This window comes from Paramisgurnus dabryanus, chromosome 7, assembly GCF_030506205.2.
Source record: "Paramisgurnus dabryanus chromosome 7, PD_genome_1.1, whole genome shotgun sequence".
Lineage (NCBI taxonomy): Eukaryota > Metazoa > Chordata > Actinopteri > Cypriniformes > Cobitidae > Paramisgurnus > Paramisgurnus dabryanus.
In genome coordinates, this window is record NC_133343.1 from 27,126,194 (window position 1) to 27,147,146 (window position 20,953).

At 37.1% G+C, this 20,953-nt stretch overlaps 1 protein-coding gene across 1 annotated transcript; it reads left to right on the forward strand.

Annotated features, from left to right (window-relative positions):
* The first annotated feature begins 142 nt into the window (after nt 1-142).
* Nucleotides 143-20,951, forward strand: rab44 (RAB44, member RAS oncogene family). Its single transcript, XM_065279889.1, has 9 exons — nt 143-539; nt 1,522-16,615; nt 17,784-17,859; nt 17,940-18,056; nt 18,457-18,538; nt 18,876-18,990; nt 20,198-20,302; nt 20,464-20,540; nt 20,632-20,951. Exons 2-9 carry the CDS (start codon nt 1,538-1,540, stop codon nt 20,717-20,719), a joined length of 15,738 nt encoding a protein of 5,245 aa, XP_065135961.1. The 5' UTR covers nt 143-539; nt 1,522-1,537; the 3' UTR covers nt 20,720-20,951.
* Nucleotides 20,952-20,953: the final 2 nt, after the last annotated feature.

Consider the following 20,953-nt stretch of genomic DNA (forward strand, 5'->3'; position numbering starts at 1 on the left):
TTTCAGTGTGTGAATTTTCTTGTCTTCAACTATTTTGTGACTTCCAAGCTAAAAAATGAGATAATTTTAGACATTGTGTAGTATCTGCATCCTTTTTATAAATTGGGTTGTGAGAGTTAAGCTTTAAATATACACAGAAGTGCCAGTAGGGGGCTGTGATGTTTTAAACATGCTTATGAAACTACTGAGAACTGTGCATGAATCTAATATCTCATGAGACGTATTGTTAACTTTGTACTTGTAATGCCAAAGTGCATGCACAAATGCAATAAAACATTTCTCAAAGTTAAGGTTCTCACTTGCTCGTTCACACAGGAAAATCGGTCAGCAGCTTATTTTTGTGAACATGCAGCTTATTTCGTGAACATAAAGTTCACACTTAACTCGCTACGCATTGTGTGTCAACAGTGCAGGAAGTTGAGGGTTGCGTTAAGAAGGAAGCCATGCAAGCTCAGAGCTAAAAAGGAATACTGGCACCAAGGCTTCTCTGTTGTCTATGCTTAGCAAGACTGAAAAGTGGATAGATCCTTGAGCAGAAGGTAACATTTCTGTTTATCGTGTACTTCTGCAAAATAATTTGGGGGATGTCGGCTCTATCGCTTTGTTACCCTTTATCATTATCACCCTTTATCAAGATGCAAAGCGTTGCATGTAAAGATGTGGTTGGTCGCACCTCGTATAAATAGTTTATATTCGCTTTCGGATTACTATGTTTTTTAGTTGAGAGCTTGTGTTGTTTTCAGATTGTGTATAGGTTTAAATGCAAATTTTTAATGAGTTTATTCAAAGGCTTTTTTTAGATATCAAAACAGGATCTTAGTCCATCCAATCATTTGATCACATATATAGTATATAGTGGTGGTTTCTTGGACTGGGATTAGTTTAAGCCAGGACTAGACCTTAGTTTAATTAGGAAATATAAATAGTTTGAACAAACATGCCTTACTAAAAACATTACAAAGGGCACTGATGTATTTTAAGATGTCAGTGCAAGTTGTTTTCAGTTTGGGCAGCTCTTACATTTATTTTAGTCTATGGCTTACCTAAATAAAGTCTAATAAAACCACCCCTTAGTGTTTCATCATTAGTCATTAAGTTAAACATAGATTCAGAATTTTATACTTTTAATGTATTTCTAATTTACATCCTTGCACAGGTCAGATACAATACATCACCCATAAAAATGTTGTTAACAGATGCAGAATAATCTCAAAATATATTACTTTACTAATTATATACTTTAATTTTTTGTAAATAAGGTTAAGTGAGAAACAAGATGCATGTCACATAAACATTTCAAGGTGCAAATGTGACTCTTAAAATGAATTCTATAAAGTATAATAGACCTGTTAAGACACTGTGTTAAACATTTTCCTTGATGAAGAATCATCCGTTTTAGCTCATGCGTGACATTTGCAATGAGTCACACGTGACGCATTGTTAATGCACTCTGGTTTCATTTTTATTCACCTTCTTATAAAGATGTCAAAGATATTTTGAAATGTGTTTGTCTCACTATAGCCACATGTGAGCAGCCATGTCAGGCAGAAGATCTAAAAAGAACCAGAAACTTGGTTCATCTCGACGAGGTACAAGAGGCCTCAAAGTTAATGAGGACAAAGATAATGATGATGGGCAGGATGAGGTTCACACCAACACTGAAAACCAAACAGAAGCCACTGTTTCACAAACCCAGGTTGCTGAACATCTTCCAAGCTTGAACATTGATCGCCTAACACCAGTTTTAGAAAGTTCTCCAGACGCATTGATTCACAAGGATTTCGAAGCGGAAGCCGAAGTTCCTGAACGAAAAAGAAAAATAGGATCAACGCGCCAGAACACTGGTGGGAGAAAACTTAAACCGTGTGATGAGGTGAGAACAACAGAAGAGTTTGGTGAAGAACAAGTCACTCAACTGAATGCATCAACCATTGAAGAAGAACACATCTCCTTTATAGAAGATGAACGGAGTAATCCTCATGAGCAGTCAACAATCGATTTGCCAAGTGACGTGCCGATGGGGCAACCTATACCCCATTATGGGGATGTCACGGCAGCAGAAGGTGGGCAAGAAACCCCACTAGCCAGCAACTCTGGACAGAAAAGAAAAATGGGCTCGACTCGTAAGCCTCGTGGAGGAAATAGAGGATGGGAAAATGTAGAGGTACAAGATCTTTTAAGTAATGAGACAGGGGATGTATGGAAAGCAGAAGTCAAAAGCAGTAGTGAAGCAGAGTTCGGCATGTTAACAGAGATGATGCAAACGTGGGATGATGTGAAACGAAGGGAGAGTCCGGCAAATAAAACAAACCACACAGAATCAGCTTTTGTTTCAAGTGAATCCCTCTCATATGAAAGAGCTAAAGAGCCTGAAGCTTTGGCTGGAACTGAAACTACCAACCTATCAGTTACTTTTTCGGTTGTTAATCCAACAAAGCCAGCATCCGAAACATCTAGTCATCATGAAGAGTCATTTTTAAATTCATCTTCAGACACAAACATTCACACTGAGGAGTTAAAAGTTTGTCAAAATGTGACTGTGTCACCTCCTACTCAGTCAGACAGTTTTGCACTAAATGCAGATTTCACAGATTTCAACATTAGCTACCAAGATTTAAGACACGATACAAACACTTCACAGGACTGCAATTCTGTAAAATTAGGAGAAGTTGAAGAGGAACCATGTGGAAATAGTTCAAATATTTCATCATCAAAACAAGATGAATTAGATAAACTTGTGGTTATTGACAAAGAACCTCTTTCTTCATCCTGTACTCTTGGTGGTGCTCCTAAAGATGATAATTGTGAATTTTTTACTGATGTACTTACAGCAGAAGACAGCAAAGTGTCTGATACACCGACAGTAACAGATTCAACAGCCGAAATGAGCAATACACCCCCTGACATTTACAGTTTAGAGGATGAAGAGATTATAAGGTCAAACATTTTAGGACAAAGGATGGAGATGAAGGAAGAGTCTACCAGACTGCAAATGAAGCACATAGAGGAGAATTTGAATATGGAGGCAACTGAAGAGCGTACAGAAATACAGTCAGAGATGCAGCAGGGAGAAATGTCTGCTTTTTCTGCAGACTTTAATTTGGCAAACTTGCCACCTGTATCAAGGGATTTACATAATAGCAATATAAAGCTTAGTAGTCTGTTGCCTGAGGACAGTATATTATCTTGTAATGTCATGGCTGAGATTGTGATTTCAAATAATCCTACAATAAATAGTGAAGAGTCTTCTGCAAGTTTTCCCAAGGTGGAAAATGTTCGAGAAAGTCAGGAGATTTGTGTGGAAATGAAAGAGGAAAAGGCTGTTAATGATGTTGTTGAAACATCAGTAACGTTTGATGTTTCTGTGACTGAAATTGTGACTAATGTAGAGGATTTTACAGAACTAGCTGTAGATCAAACTTTGGCAGCAAAAATAGGACCTGAAACAGATGCTTTTGAAATGATAGACCAGGATAATGTCAAAGACAACAATACTGAGCAAATATTTACAGATGCAAAAGATGTAGAAGAGGAGAGAGATACAATGACTGAAATGGTTATGGATGCAGAGGATTTTACCGAACAAGGTGTAGATCTCCAGACTTTGGCTACAATGGAAATTGAGAGTATGGGTGCTAAAACAAGTCCTGAAACAGATGCATTTGAAATGATAGACCAGGATATTATTAAAGACGATGTTAAAGATGACAATATGTTGCAGAACTTTATAGATGCAGAAGATAATGAAGGAGAGGAGGGAGGTACCACACAGTCTTGTGAGGTTTCTACACAACAAGAGCTAGAACAACAGCAAATGTTTACATCAGATACATCTCAAATACAAGTCAACCCATCACAAGATGATGCAGAGAGGATAGAAAATACGACAGAGGTTTTAGAAGATGTGGGATTTCTACTTCCTGATGAAGGAAGCTATGTCATCCAAGGTATCTTTGAGAAAAAAGCAGAAAAGGAGATACTTCTATATGCAAAATCAAAGGGTCCAGTTTTTAATAAAGACGATGAGAGTAGTAAATTATACAAAGTAACTGAAGAATTTAAAGAAACAGGAGAACATGAGAAGATTGATGGATCACCTGTTGCATCATTAGACGTGGCAGAACCTTTAGAAAATGTTCAGGATGAAGATAAAAAGCATTCTTCTGATGTTAACCTTGAAGCATTTCATGTATCTGAAAGTGCTGAGATCATTTCTGGAAGTTCACTAGAGTCAAACACTGTTCAAGAGCAAGCAGATATCAACATAATTCCAGAAGATTCACATGGAGACGACATAAATCCGATTGTTTACAGGCAAGAAATGAGCTTAAGCGTGAATAAAGATGCTGGTCTTGTTGTAGTTTTGGGTTCTGCTCTCATGCCATCATCATGTAGTTCAGATATAGTGTCTGAGGAATCCACTGAAGAGAGAACCTGTGACATCACAGAATCAGAAACTCCCATAAAATTCCATGAAGAATCTCAGGAAAATGCTGGACATGTTGTACCAGTAGAGGGAGACACAGAACCACGTTTAGAAATTCAAACAGCGATTATGTTGGACTCAACAGTAGTTAAAGAAGAAACAGAAAAGATAAACTTGGAGTTTAATGTTCTTGTAAGAGAAGTTGAGTTTGTTGTAGATAAAGATACAATTGAAAGTAATGTGACAGCTAAGTCAGATTTTGCTCAAAGTAATACATCTGATACATGCAAGGAAGTGTTGGAAGCATCTGAAAATGTTGAGGGTGTTTCTGCTGTGACTGATACTTTTGATCTGCAAGATGTTGTCTTAGCTGATTCAGAAGAGATAAACACAGGTTATGAGAAAACTGAAATCTTTATTAATCCAGATGATTCTCAAGCAGACGAGGATAAAGATAGAGCTGATGAAAGAGTGAGAGAGGAGGCCACAGGCCTAGATTTAGACTCTCAAGAGGAGAAAAATGTGATAGATCACAATATATTACAAACTATAGTTTATGTAAGAGATAATGAAGAACATGAGATGGCAGAAAGTTCAGTACAGGACCTGTGTGATGATGCGGCTGAGAAGTGTTATGGAGACGACACATCTAAATATGAGCAAAAATCTTTAAGAAATATATCTGACACACAAGATGATCCACCACAAACTGATTCTGACAACTGGCTGGAAAGTGAGTGGGAAGTTGTAGAAGTGAGAGATGGAGAAACTGAAGATACAGCAGTTTATGATGAAGCCACAAAGTCAGAGGAAATATTAACTGTTGAAGACATGAACTCAACAGTTACCGTAACATCTGTCACACATCAACACAGTGAAGAGGAACAGACGTCTCTCAGTACAAACACAGAAAATGCAGCATTTGTCAGGACGAATGAGACAAGTGATGAAAGCAAAGACATTGAAGATTTCACAGAAAGAAAAGAAGCAGAACTTCTGACCAATGTAAACATTAAGGACAATGACAGTCAACTAGATTTACAAACAGTATTAACAGAAGTAGAAAATTATACCACCCTCCAAATGAACCTGGACAAACTTCAAGTAACTGAACATGCTGAGAATGTTTCTACTGTGACTGAATCTGGTCTCTCATATGGAGATATTTCAGGAGGATCACACACAGTACATGAGAACATCACCGAAATCCCAGAAGATCCTCAGAAAGAGGAGATACAATCAGAATTGAATCCATTTGTTCACAAACGAAAAATGGGCTCAACTCGAAGACCTCTTAGAGGAAACAAAGGGCAAAGAAAAAACAGAGAACAATATGATGAAATTGAGACACTTAACAGTGAAAGTTTGATTGATGAGGAGAAAGAACAGGAGAAGAACATTACTGTGGATGCTGCTCCTCTTGAAGTGTTGGACTCTGCTCTCATGCATTCATCATGTACTTCAAATTTAGTGTCTGAGAAATCCACTGAAGAGAGAATTTGTAACATCACACAATTACAAACTCCCATAAAATGTCATGCAAAATCACAGGAAAATGCTGGAGATGTTGAAAGAGAACCAATAGACAAAGAGAAAGAAAAAGATGTCATGGACAAGGAAGAAAAAACAAATGAGGACAAAACAGAACCACATTCAGAAATTCAAGAACAGAAAAATGTTGTAGATTCCATGACGCAGAAAATGATAGATGTAGCATACAACAAAGAAGAAGAGACCCCAGAGACAGTAAAAGTTGCAGAAGAGAAGCTATCTGAACATCTATTTAAAAATAAGGAGTGGCATGGAGAGATAACATCAGAACAAGAGCAAAAATCTTTATCAGTTTTATCTCAACCACAAGATGATCCACCACAAGTTGACACTGAGAGGATGCTGGAAAATGAAAGTGAAGCTGGAGAGGAGAGAGAAAGAGAAACTAAAAATACAGCAGTAAATGATGAAGACATAAGTTCAGAGGAAATACTTTCTCCTGAACACATGAACTCAAAAGTTACTGACACATCTGCCACACATCAACAAAGTGAAGAGGAAGAGACTTCTCACAGTGCAAACACAGAACATACAGCTTTTGACAGGACGAATGAGACAAGTGATGAGAGCAAAGATTTCAGAGAAACTGAATGTTCTGTCAATGTTCAGGATAATGACAGTCAACCAGATTTACAAACAGAAAACCCAGAAAATAACAAAGTATTAACAAAAGAGGAAAATGATACAACCCCTAATATAAACCCGGAAGAACTTCAAGTAACTGAACATGCTGAGAATATTTCTTCTGTGACTGAAACTGATCTTTCATATGGAGATGCTGTCACAGTCGTTTCAGGAGAATCACTCACAGTGCAAGAAAACGTCACAGAAGACTCTCAGAAAGAGGAGATACAATCAAAATTGAATCCACTTGTTAACAAACGAAAAATGGGCTCAACACGAAGACCTATGAGAGGAAACAAAGGGCAAAGAAAAATCAGAGAACAATATGATGAAAGTGAGACACTTAACAGTGAAAGTTTGATCGATGAGGAGAAGGAACAGGAAAGGGAAATAAGTATGGAGAAAGATGCTGCTCTTGTTGAAGTGTTGGACTCTGTTCTCATGCCGTCATCATGTAGTTCAGATTTAGTGTCTGAGGAATCTACTGAAGAGAGAATCTGTGACATCACACAATCACAAACTCCCATAAAATGTCATACAGGATCACTGGAAAATGCTGGAGATATTGAAGGAGAACAACTAGACCAAGAAACAGAACCACATATAGAAATACAGACACAGATTAAAATGCTTGACTCATCAACTACTGAAGGAGAAGGAACAGAAGAAAGCATCTTTGAAGTTAATGTTGTCAACAGACAAGTTGAGTTTGTTGGAGATACAGTTACAGTGCATGGTAGTCTGACAATTGAGTCAGATTTTCTTCAAAATGATACATTTGATACAAACAAGGAATCATTTGAAGCATCTGAAAATGTTGAGAATGTTCCTGCCCTGACTGATGCTGGTCTTCTGCAAGAGATAAAGAAAGGAGCTAGTGAAGAAGTGTCAGAGGAGGACACAGGCCTACATTTAGAAACTCTGGATCAAAATAATGTGACAGATCACAACAAAATGCAAAATGTAATCAATGTAAGAGAAAATGAAGAACATGAGATCGCAGAGATGGTGAGCAGGTCAACACAGGAACTTTGTGGTTATGCCGCTGATAAAGAGAAGTTGCATGGAGAGATTACATGTGAACAACAGCAAATGTCTTCATCAAATTTATCTCAGACACAAGATAATCTACCACAAGTTGACACTGTGATGATGCTGGAAAGTAAGACAGAAGTTGGAGAAGAGAGAGATGGAGAAACTGAAGATACATCAGTTAATTATGAAGCCACAAAGTCAGAAGAAATATTAACTCTTCAAAATATGACCTTAACAATTCCTGTCACATCTGTCACACATCAACACAGTGAAAAGGAAGAGACGTCTCTGAGTGTAAATACAGAAAATGCAGTGTTTGACAGGATGAATGAGACAAGTGATGAAAGCAAAGAGATTGAAGATTTCACAGAAAGAAAAGAAGCAGAACATCTAACCAATGTGAACATTCAGGACAATGACAGTCAACCAGATTTACAAACAGTATTTACAGGAGAGGAAAATGATACAACACCTCAATTGAAAGAACTTCACAAAACTGAACATGCTGAGGGTGTTTCTACTGTGACTGAATCTGGTCTCTCATATGGAGATATTTCAGGAGAATCATACACAGTACATGAGAACATCACCGAAATCCCAGAAGATTCTCAGAAAGAGGAAATACAATCAGAATTAAATCCGATTGTTCACAAGAGAAAAATGGGCTCAACACGGAGACCTCTTAGAGGAAACAAAGGGCAAAGAAAAAACAGAGAACAATATGATGAAAGTGAGACACATAACAGAGAAAGTTTGATCAGTGATGTGACAAAACAGGAAAGAGAAATAAGTGTGGAGAAAGATGCTGCTATTGTTGAAGCGTTGGACTCTGCTCTCATGCCGTCATCATGTAGTTCAGATTTAGTGTCTGAGGAATCCACTGCAGAGAGAATCTGTGACATCACACAATCACAAACCCCCATAAAATGTCATACAGGATCACAGGAAAATGCTGGAGATGTTGAAGGGGAACCAATAGAACAAAACACAGAAGCTATTGTTGGAGCTACAGTTACAGTGCAGAGTAAAATGATAATTGAGTCAGATTTTCTGCATAATAATCCCCTTGATACAAATGAGGAGATGTTGAAAGGATTTGATAATGTTGAAGGTGTTTCTGCTGTAACTGATGCTGGTCATCTTCTGCAAAATGTTGATTCAGAAAAGACAGACACAGTTCCAGAGAAAAGTAAAATAAGCATCAATCCAGAAGATTCTCAAGAAGAAGATTCACAATCGAAATTGAGTCCACTTATTCCCAAACGAAAAATGGGCTCAACTCGCAGACCACTCAGAGGAAACAAAGAGAAAGGACAAGATGTCAAGGAAAAGGAAGAAAAAACAATTGAGAACGAAACAGAACCACATTCAGAAAATCAAGAACAGAAAATTTGTGTAGATCCCATGATGCAGAAAATAATGGATGTTGGATACAACCAAGAAGAAGAGATCTCAGAGACAGTAAGCGTTGCAGAAGAGAAGCTATCTGAACATCCATTTGAAAATAAGGAGTGGCATGGAGAGATAACATCAGAACAAGAGCAAAAATCTTCATCAATTATATCTCAGACACAAGATGATCCACCACAAGTTGACACTGAGAGGACAATGGAAAGTGAGAGTGAAGCTGTAGAAAAGAAGGATGGAGAAAATGAAAATAGAGCAGTAAATGATGATGCAAGAAGTACTGAAAAAATACTAATTATTGAAGACATGAACTCAACAGTCACATCTGTCACACATCAACAAAGTGAAGAGGAAGAGACGTCTCACAGTGCAAACACAGAATATAAGAAGTTTGAAGATTTTACAGAAACAGAAGTAGCAGAACATCTAACCAATGTCAATGTTCAGGTTTATGACAGTGAACCAGATGTACAAATCGAAAACCCAGAGAATAACAAAGCATTAAAAGAAGAGGAAAATGATACAACCCCTAATATAAACCTGGAAGAACTTCAAGTAACTGAACATGCTGAGAGTATTTCTACTGTGACTGAATCTGGTCTCTCATACAGAGATGTTGTCACTGTAGTTTCAGAAGAATCACTTACAGTACATGAAAACATCACAGAAGACTCTCAGAAAGAGGAAATACAAGCAGAATTAAATCCGATTGTTCACAAAAGAAAAATGGGCTCAACCCGAAGACCTCTTAGAGGAAACAAAGGGCAAAGAAAAAACAGGGAACAATATGAAGAAAGTGAGACACTTAACAGTGAAAGTTTGATCGATGAGGAGAAAGAACAGGAAAGGGAAATAAGTATGGAGAAAGATGCTGCTCCTGTTGAAGTGTTGGACTCTGTCCTCATGCCGTCATCATGTAGTTCAGATTTAGTGTCTGAGGAATCTACTGAAGAGAGAATCTGTGACATCACACAATCACAAACTCCCATAAAATGTCATACAGGATCACAGGAAAATGCTGGAGATATTGAAGGAGAACAACTAGACCAAGACACAGAACCACACATAGAAATTCAAACAGCGATTAAAATGCTTCACTCATCAGCTGCTGAAGGAGAAGGAACAGAAGAGCGCATCTTTGAAGTTAATGTTGTCAAAAGACAAGTTGAGTTTGTTGGAGATACAGTTACAGTGCATGGTAGTATGACAATTGAGTCAGATTTTCTTAAAAATAATACATCTGATACAAACAAGGAATCATTTGAAGCATCTGAACATTTTGAAAGTGTTTCTGCTCTGAGTGATGCTGGTCTTCTTCTACAAGATGTTGATTCAGAAAAGACAGACACCGTTTCAGAGAAAACTGAAATCAGCATTAATCCAGAAGATTCTCAAGGAGAAGATTCACAATCGAAATTGACTCCAGTTGTTCACAAACGAAAAATGGGCTCAACTCGCAGACCACTCAAAGGAAACAAAGAGAAAATCAAAAGTGGAAAAGAGATAAAGAAAGAAGGTAGTAAAGAAGTGTCAGAGGAGGACACAGACCTACATTCAGAAACTCAGGATCAGAATAATGTGACAGATCACAACATAATCCAAACTATAATCAATGTAAGAGAAAATGAAGAACATGAGATCACAGAGACAGTGAGCAGGTCAACACAGGAACTTTGTGGTTATGCCACTGATAAAGAGAAGTTGCATGGACAGATTACATCTGAACAACAGCAAATGTCTTCATCAAATTTATCTCAGACACAAGATAATCCACCACAAGTTGACACTGTGATGATACTGGAAAGTAACAGAGAAGTTGGAGAAGAGAGAGATGGAGAAACTGAAGATACATCAGTTAATGATGAAGACACAAAGTCAGAAGAAATATTAACTCTTGAAAATATGACCTTAACAGTTCCTGTCACATCTGTCACACATCAACAGAGTGAAAAGGAAGAGACATCTCTGAGTGTAAATACAGAAAATGCAGCGTTTGACAGGATGAATGAGACAAGTGATGAAACCAAAGAGTTTGAAGATTTTACAGAAAGAAAAGAAGCAGAACATCTAACCAGTGTGAACATTCAGGACAATGACAGTCAACTAGATTTACAAACAGTATTTACAGAAGAGGAAAATGATACAACACCTCATATGCCATTGGAAGAACTTCACAAAACTGAACATGCTGAGAGTGTTTCTACTGTGACTGAATCTGGTCTCTCTTATGGAGATATTTCAGGAGAATCACACACAGTACATGAGAACATCACCAAAATCCCAGAAGATTCTCAGAAAGAGGAAATACAATCAGAATTAAATCCGATTGTTCACAAGAGAAAAATGGGCTCAACTCGGAGACCTCTTAGAGGAAACAAAGGGCAAAGAAAAAACAGGGAACAATATGACGAAAGTGAGACACTTAACAGTGAAAGTTTGATTGATGAGGAGAAAGAACAGGACAAGGAAATACGTGTGGAGAAAGATGCTCGTCCTTTTGAAGTGCTGGACTCTGCTCTTATGCTGTCATATTGTAGTTCAGATTTAGTGTCTGAGGAATCCACTGCAGAGAGAATCTGTGACATCACACAATCACAAACTCCCATAAAATTGTATGCAGAATCACAGGAAAATGTTGGAGATGTTGAAGGGGACCAACTAGACCAAGATATAGAAACTACAGTTACAATGCAGAGTAATATTACAATTGAGTCAGATTTGCTTCAAAATAATACATCTGATACAAACAAGGAATCATTTGATGCTCCGGAAAATGTTGAAAGTGTTTCTGCTTTGACTGATGCTGGTCTTCTTCTGCATGTTGATTTAGGAGAGACAAGCAGATCTTCAGAGAAAACTAAAATCAGCATCAATCCAGAAGATTCTCAAGAAGAAGATTCACAATCGAAATTGAGTCCACTTATTCCCAAACGAAAAATGGGCTCAACTCGCAGACCACTCAGAGGAAACAAAGAGAAAGGACAAGTTGTCAAGGAAAAGGAAGAAAAAACATTTGAGGATGAAACAGAACCAGATATAGAAAATCAAGAACAGAAAATTTGTGTAGATCCCATGATGCAGAAAATGATGGATGTTGGATACAACAAAGAAGAAGATACCCCAGAGACAGTAAGCGTTGCAGAAGAGAAGCTAACTGAAAATCCATTTGAAAATAAGGAGTGGCATGGAGAGATAACATCAGAACAAGAGCAATCTTCATCAATTATATCTCAAACACAAGATGATCCACCACAAGTTAACACTGAGAGGACAATGGAAAGTGAGAGTGAAGCTGGAGAAATGAAAGATGGAGTAATTGAAAATACAGCAGTAAGTGATGATGCAAGAAGTACTGAAAAAATACTAATTATTGAAGACATGAACTCAACAGTCACATCTGTCACACATCAACAAAGTGGAGAGGAAGAGACGTCTCACAGTGCAAACACAGAATATAAGAAGTTTGAAGATTTCACAGAAACAGAAGTAGCAGAACATCCAACCAATTTCGATGTTCAGGATAATGACAGTGAACCAGATTTACAAACCGGAAACCCAGAGAATAAAAAAGGATTTACGGAAGAGGAAAATGATATAACACCTAATATAAACCTGGAAGAACTTCTAAAAGTAAATGAAGTTGCTGCCAGTGTTACTACTGTGACTGAATCTGATCTCTCATACAGAGATGTTGTCACTGTAGTTTCAGAAGAATCACTTACAGTACATGAAAAAATCACAGAAATCCCAGAAGATTCTCAGAAAGAGGAGAATTTAAATCCAATTGTTCACAAGCGAAAAATGGGCTCAACCCGTAGGCCTCTTAGAGGAAACAAAGGGCAAAGAAAAAACAGAGAACAATATGAAGAAAGTGAGTCATTTAACAGTGAAAGTTTGATTAATGAGGAGAAAGAACAGGAAAGGGATATATGTTTGGAGAAAGATGCTGCTCCTCTTGAACTGTCGAACTCTGCTCTCATGGCATCATCATGTAGTTCAGATTTAGTGTCTGAGGAATCCACTGAAGAGAAAATCTGTGACATCACACAATCACAAACTCTTATGAAAGTTCATGCAGATACTCAGGAAAGAGAACCAATAGAGCAAGACACAGAAGCTATTGTTGGAGCTACAGTTACAATGGAGAGTTATATGACAATTGAGTCAGATTTTCTGCATGATAATACAAATCAGGAGACATTGAAAGCATCTGAATATGTTGAAAGTGTTTCTGCTGTGACTGATGCTGGTCTTCTTCTGCAAGATGTTGATTCTGGAGAGAAAACCAGAGTTTCAGAGAAAACGGAAATCAGAATCAATCCAGAAGATTCTCAAGGAGAAGATTCACAATTGAAACCGAGTCCAGTTGTTCACAAACGAAAAATGGGCTCAACTCGCAGACCACTCAGAGGAAACAAAGAGAAAGGACAAGATGTCAAGGAAAAGGAAGAAAAAATAAATGAGGAAGAAACAGAATCACATTCTAAAATTCAAGAACAGAACATTTTTGTAGATCCTATGATGCCGAAAATGCTGGATGTTGGATACAACAAAGAAGAGATCTCAGAGACAAATGATCAAACGAATCAGACTGAAGAAACGGGAGTAGAAGAACGTCTAACAAATGTTAATGCTCAGGATAATGATAGCCAATCAGATTTACAATCAGAAAATCCAGAGAAACATATATTACCAGCAGAGAAAGACACACATGCACATTTGGAAATCCAAACAGAGATCAAAATGTTTGACTCAGCAATTGTTGGAAGAGAAGGAACAGAAGAGAGCTTTCGTGATGTTAATGATCCCATGAGACAAGTTGAATTTGTTGATATAAACCAGCAGGAGTTGGAAGCATCCAAAAATGTTGAAAGTGTTTCTCCTGTCAGTGATGCTGGTCTTCAGAAAGATGTTGGTTCAGAAGAGACAAACCCAGAAGATTCACAATTGAAATTGAATCCAGTTGTTCACAAACGAAAAATGGGCTCAACTCGCAGACCACTCAGAGGGAAGACAGAGAAAGGAGAAGATGGAGAAGGAAAGGCATATGAGGAAGACACAAAACCACACTCAGATATTCAAGAACAGAATAATGTTGTAGATCAAAAACTGATAAATGTTGAACATATAGTATTAACAGAAGAGGAAAATGATACAACCCCTCATACGAACTTGGAAAAAGTTCAAGAAACTGAACATGCTGAGAGTATTTCTACTCTGACGACATGTGGTTTCTCATATGGAGATGTTGTCACTGAAGAGTCACAAACAGAACAAGAAAGCATCACTGAAATTCCTGATGATTCTCAGATAGAGGAGATATCAAAATTGAACCCACTTGTTCAAAAACGGAAAATGGGCTCAACCCGGAAACCTCTCAGAGGAAACAAAGGGCAACGAAAAAACAGAGAACAATATGATGAAAGTGAGACACTTAACAGTGAAAGTTTGATCAGTGATGAAACAGAACAGAAAAGAGAAATAAGTGTGGAGAAAGATGCTGCTCTTGTTGAAGTGTTGGGCTCTGTTCTCATGCCGTCATCATATAGTTCAGATTTAGTGTCTGAGGAATCCACCGCAGAGAGAATATATGACATCACACAATCACAAACCCTTCATGCAGATACTCAGGATAATACTGGTAATGTTGAAAGTTTACCAGCAGAGAGAGACACAAATGCACATTTGGAATTCCAAACAGAGATCAAAATGTTTGACTCTGCAATTGTTGGAAGAGAAGGAATGGAGATGAATATCTGTGATGTTAATGTTCTCATGAGACAAGTTGAGTTTGTTACATCTGAAAATGTTGAGAGTGTTTCTGCTGTCTGTGATGCTGGTCTTCAGAAAGATGTTGGTTCAGAAGAGACAAACACAATTTCTGTGAAAACTGAAATCGGCATCAATCCAGAAGATACTCAGCGAGGAGATTCTCAATCAAAATTGACTCCAGTTGTTCAAAAACGAAAAATGGGCTCAACTCGCAGACCACTAAGAGGAAACAAAGAAAAAGAAGATTTCCAAGAAAAAGATGGAGAAGAACAGGCAAATAAGGAAGACAGAGAACCACACTCAGAAATTCAAGATCAGAATAATGTTGAAGACCAAAAAATGAAGAATGTTGAACATAATGAAGATAAAGAGACTTCAGAGACCGTAAAAATGGCAGGACAGGAAATAAGTGAACATCCAACTGAAAATAAGGAGTGGCACAGAGAGATTACATTAGAACAAGAGCAAACACAAACAGGACCATCACAGGATGATGCATATCAGAATTTACCAGAGATCCAAGAAAAAACGTCTGATGTCCTGCCCATGGAAGAAAACCAAATTCACATCTTATCTCAGCCAGTTGTCTTGGTTGAAAGTCCTCAAATTGAAGATGGAGAAATCCATTCGGTCTCTAGCAGTTCCATGCAGAAGAGAAGAATGGGGTCAACCCGCAAGACTCTGAGAGGGAAAAAAACAGAAAATGAGAGGGAAGTTGGAAACGAAAACAATGGAGAAACACAAAATGTACAAACTGATGATGGGGCTACAAAATCAGAGGAAAAGTTTACTCTCGAAGAAGCGACATCATTAACAATTACAAGAACTTATGTATGTCATCAGCAACCATTTAATTCAACCCCTAAACAAGGCCGTGACATTCAGGATAATGAAGGCGAATTAGACAAGCAGACAGAAAACCCAGAAGAAAATGAAGGGTCAGAGGAGAGAAGTGAAAATTCTTATACAAACCCAGAACCATTAAACGTACCTGAATATGCTGACCCTACTCGACCAACAGAACCAGAAACTGTTACCACTGAAAAAAGAAGAAAGATGGGCTCAACTCGCAAAAATTTCAGAGGAAAGCGAGAGGTGAAGAGAGAAGAATCTGAAGGCACAGATCCTGCTGATTCACATGTGCAGATACTGTTTGCACCAAGAGATGACCAGAACAGCGACCAAATAATTCATAGTCCTGAGCACTCAGAAAGCTCACTTCTCAGTGAGATAGAGAGAGCGTTGAATCAGACTTCTCAAAGTTCACAAAATCTTGACTATCAGTTGATCATGGATGACCCAAATTCGCATCTCAATACCCCAGAAACTTTAAAACCAGAACATGGCCCCGACAAAGACTCTCTCCAGGTGACACAATCACAGCGTCCTGAAAGTCCATCTGAGCTCGGCTCACCAGGACGACGAAGAAAAATGGGTTCGACTCGCAAGAGTCCCAGACAGCAACTGCAAGTGAAAAGGGAAGATGAGGAGATGGCAGAGGACTTGGATAAAAATAAGCAAGAACCAAAAGTTCTCAAAAAGGACCTTGAAGCAGCTGAGGAATCTAAAGTGTGTGATATCGAAGATCAAGAGGGGAATAAAGAATGTCTTGATGTACCCATTGGTCTGAAAACTAGCTGTCAACTAGAGGAAAGTGCTAAGTCTGGCATCCAAGAAAGTACTTCACCATCAACTAAAAGGAAATTCGGGTCAAGGCGCACCAACATGGCCAAGAAGGACTTTGGTGAGCTGAACCCATCTGAATGTGAGAATGAAGAACGCAACAGTGATGACATAATGGTATCTATCTATCTATCTATCTATCTATCTATCTATCTATCTATCTATCTATCTATCTATCTATCTACTGTATATGTCTGTCTGTCTGTCTGTCTGTCTGTCTGTCTGTCTGTCTGTCTGTCTGTCTGTCTATCAACTGTATCTATCTATCTACTGTATATATCTACTCTATCTATCTGTCTGTCTGTCTGTCTATCTACTCTATCTATCAACTGTATTTATCTATCTACTGTATATATCTACTCTATCTATCTATCTATCTATCTATCTATCTATCTATCTATCTATCTATCTATCTATCTATCTATCTATCTATCTATCTATCTACTGTCTCTATCTATCTATCTATCTATCTATCTATCTATCTATCTATCTATCTATCTATCTATCTATCTATCTATCTATCTATCTATCTATCTATCTATCTACTGTCTCTATCTATCTATCTATCTATCTATCTACTCTATCTACTCTATCTACGGTCTATCTATCTATCTATCTATCTATCTATCTATCTATCTATCTATCTATCTATCTATCTATCTATCTATCTATCTATCTATCTATCTATCTATCTATCTATCTATCTACTGTCTCTATCTATCTATCTATCTATCTATCTATCTATCTATCTATCTATCTATCTATCTATCTATCTATCTATCTATCTATCTATCTATCTATCGACTGTATCTATCTATCGACTGTATCTATCTACACTATCTGTCTATCTTTCTATCTATCTGTCTGTCTGTCTATCTATCTATCTATCTATCTATCTATCTATTGTATCTATCTATCTATCCATCTATCTAGCTATCTATCTATCTATCTATCTATCTATCTATCTATCTATCTATCTATCTATCTATCTATCTATCTATCTATCTATCTATCTATCTATCTATCTATCTACGGTATATCTATCATCTATCTATCTATCTATCTATCTATCTATCTATCTATCTATCTATCTATCTATCTATCTATCTATCTATCTATCTATCTATCTATCGACTGTATCTATCTATCGACTGTATCTATCTACACTATCTGTCTATCTATCTGTCTGTCTATCTATCTATCTATCTATCTATCTATCTATCTATCTATCTATCTATCTATCTATCTACTGTGCATTCAATAATATTTTTCTTTTGTTCACCAGATAAAAAAAGCAGGACAAACTGGCAGCAGTCCTGGACAAAAACAGGCAGTTGATTTAAAGAACAGGACTGCTCAAGGTAAAAAAGCATCCTGAAAATGAATTATTGGAGTCTTATTTCTATTTCTTATATGAACACAAACTGTTCAAACGTTTCAGATATGGAAATGGTTCAGTTTAATGTGGTGATGGTGGGAGACAGTTGCGTGGGAAAGACATCTTTCGTAAGACGCTTCCATAAAGGATACTTCACTCCAGATTACTCCTCTACTATTGGTGAGTCTTAAGACAAACATGGACTTTCTCAACTTTTGAGATAATTGCATATAAATCAGTTTTAAATCAAATGTGTCACACCCAGGCGTTGTCACCTGTGTACAGAATGTTGTGTTGAATGACAGAGATGTTATCCAAGTAAAGTCTCATAACCTAATTATAAGATAAGGAGCATCAAAGTTTGATTTTAGTCATTGAGTTCACATTAATTTCGATCTTTGACATGTCTTACTCAGGCAATATCAAAGATATCAAGGTTATATTTTTTTACAGAATGTTAATTTGTGTCACACCCAGTTGTTGACACCTGCGTACAGTACATAATGTTATCAATATAACTTAGTCGATATAAAAGATATAAAGGTTGTATTTTTACAGAATGTTCATATGTGTCATCTAGGTGTTGACACCTGCGTACAGAATGTTGTGTTGGATGAAAGAGTTGTTAAACTGCATATATGGGACACAGCCGGTCAAGAGAGGTATGACATCATAGCAAAAAATTTAAAAGAGAATAAAATGTGACCCTGTCTGTGAAATCCAGATAATAATGTAATTATGAGATTAGGAGCACCAAAGGTTGATTATAGTCATTGAGTTCACATTGATTTCAATCGTTAACATGACCTCAGTCAATATCAAAGATATCAAGGTTATATTTTCACAGAATGTTCTTTACACTATCTAGGGTTATGTTAGAAAACAGTAAATCACAAACAAAATGGCTTTAGCTGGGTTTCACGGACTGGGTCATAAATATATAACAGTGAAGTAGGTTTATCGATGTTTATGTTTTAACAACAAAATATGTTTTTAAAGGTTTCACAGCATTACCACTCAGGTGTTTCACAGGGCCAATGGCCTTCTGCTCATGTATGACATCACATCATCAAAGAGTTTTATGTCTGTGAGAAATTGGATTACTCAGGTTCAGGTAGATAATGTTTTAATTTATTATTTCCTTATGTGAGCTATTGCTCTATTATAATAACATTTAAAGGTCCTGTTCTTCTTTTGAAGCTTTGATGGTGTTTACAGTGTGCAATATAACATGTGTTGATGTTTTACGTGTAAAAAACACAGTATTTTTCACACAATTTACTTATCTGTATAGTGCTGTTTTCACTGTCCTCAAAACGTTCAGATGTCTTCCTTGTTTTATGAAGTCCCTCCTTCAGAAATACGTAACGGGTTCTGACTGTGTAGCTTGTTTAGTGTGTTGTGATTCGATAGCAGCTTAGCTTGCAGTTAGCTTAGCTGGCGACTGATGTATTCCTGTGGGCGGAGTTTTGTCAAAAAACTGTTCTACTGACGTCATTAAAGCAGGAAGTGTAGGACTGTAGTCCAAACCGGCCGAAAAGGCGGATTCTGTTAAATTAAAGTAAATATATCGCCTGGCAGTGAACTTTGAGCTTTATAATTTTACAAGTATTATTTATGCTATTATAGCAACATTACACACTAACTAGGGTTTAAAAAATGGGATCATGTTTAAATCATGTTTAAAATAAATCAATATTATTTATGAACTAAACTAACATTAAAGGGGCCATGACATGAAAATCTGACTTTTTCCATGTTTAAGTGCTATGATTGGGTCCCTAGTGATGCTATCAACCTAGAAAATTTGAAAAAGATCAACCCAGTAACTTAGTTTTGGTAAACCATTCTCTACAAGCACATGAAAAAATAGGTCCTTGAAATTTGGCTATCCTTATGATGTCATAAGGAGCTCTTATTATAATAATCCAACCCCTTAATCCAACCACAGCACTGCCATTTAGTGCAGAGAGAAAATAATTCACAGAACAATTGAGTTTCAATTTCAACAAACCACCATCATTGTGATCAGTGTTTGCACTTGATCTGCACATGTGCATTTTAGAGGACACACCCAAAACGGCACATTTTTGCACACACCTACAAAGTGGCAATTTTGACATGCTATAATAAATTATTTATATGGTATTTTGAGCTAAAACTTCACACATGTGCTCTGGGGACACCAAAGATGTATTTGGCATCTTAAAAAAGTCCTGTGACATGGGCCCTTTAAATTAAACATCTACACGCTACATCTAGTTTATATTATAATACTTTTCTGAATTGTTTTTCTAATGATTTATAACAATGTCAAACAGGAAAAGGCTCCTGATGATGTCGTCATGATGTTGCTCGGCAACAAGAACGATTCTGTCGAGCATGAGCGTGAAGTCCAGGTTCAGGAAGGGGAGGATCTCGCTAGAGTAAGAAAACATAGTGACCTCATTCTCTACAAGCAGATGTAGTCTCTGAACTAGTGTTGCATGAATAATGTTGTCTGGGTTTGCATAATAGTTGCGTGATACCACAGTTCCACTGACCTTAATAAACGTTATATATAACCTTGTTTGTATCTCTTTATAAGGAGTATAAGATTCATTTCATGGAGTGCAGTGCTGCGACTGGAGATAATGTGTCAGAATGCATGAAGAGTTTAGCTGAGTAAGATTCAAAGCAAACTAAATCTGTCATACCAGTTGTTCACCCAATATGTGCGCATTGTGTTATTTATAATGACTTTTGCTGCCATTAGGTTGTTAGTACAGCGGAAGAGACAAAAGGTGGAAAAACACACAGCGTTGAAGAAAGAGCAACCACAGAAGAAGTCTGGTTGCTGTTGAAGACCACACAAATGAATGCATACACAAACACTTCTCAAAATACAAATCCTATATATATATATATATATTGTTGTTTAAAGGACATTTTGTATTTTATAAATATGTAAAAACCAAAATATTGTACAATATGTATCTCTTAAAACATCACAGATGTAACTATTATTTTATTTCATGTTTTTAAATGCTTTAAGCTAAGTGGATGTGAATCCAAACAAATAAATGCTTATAAAAAGT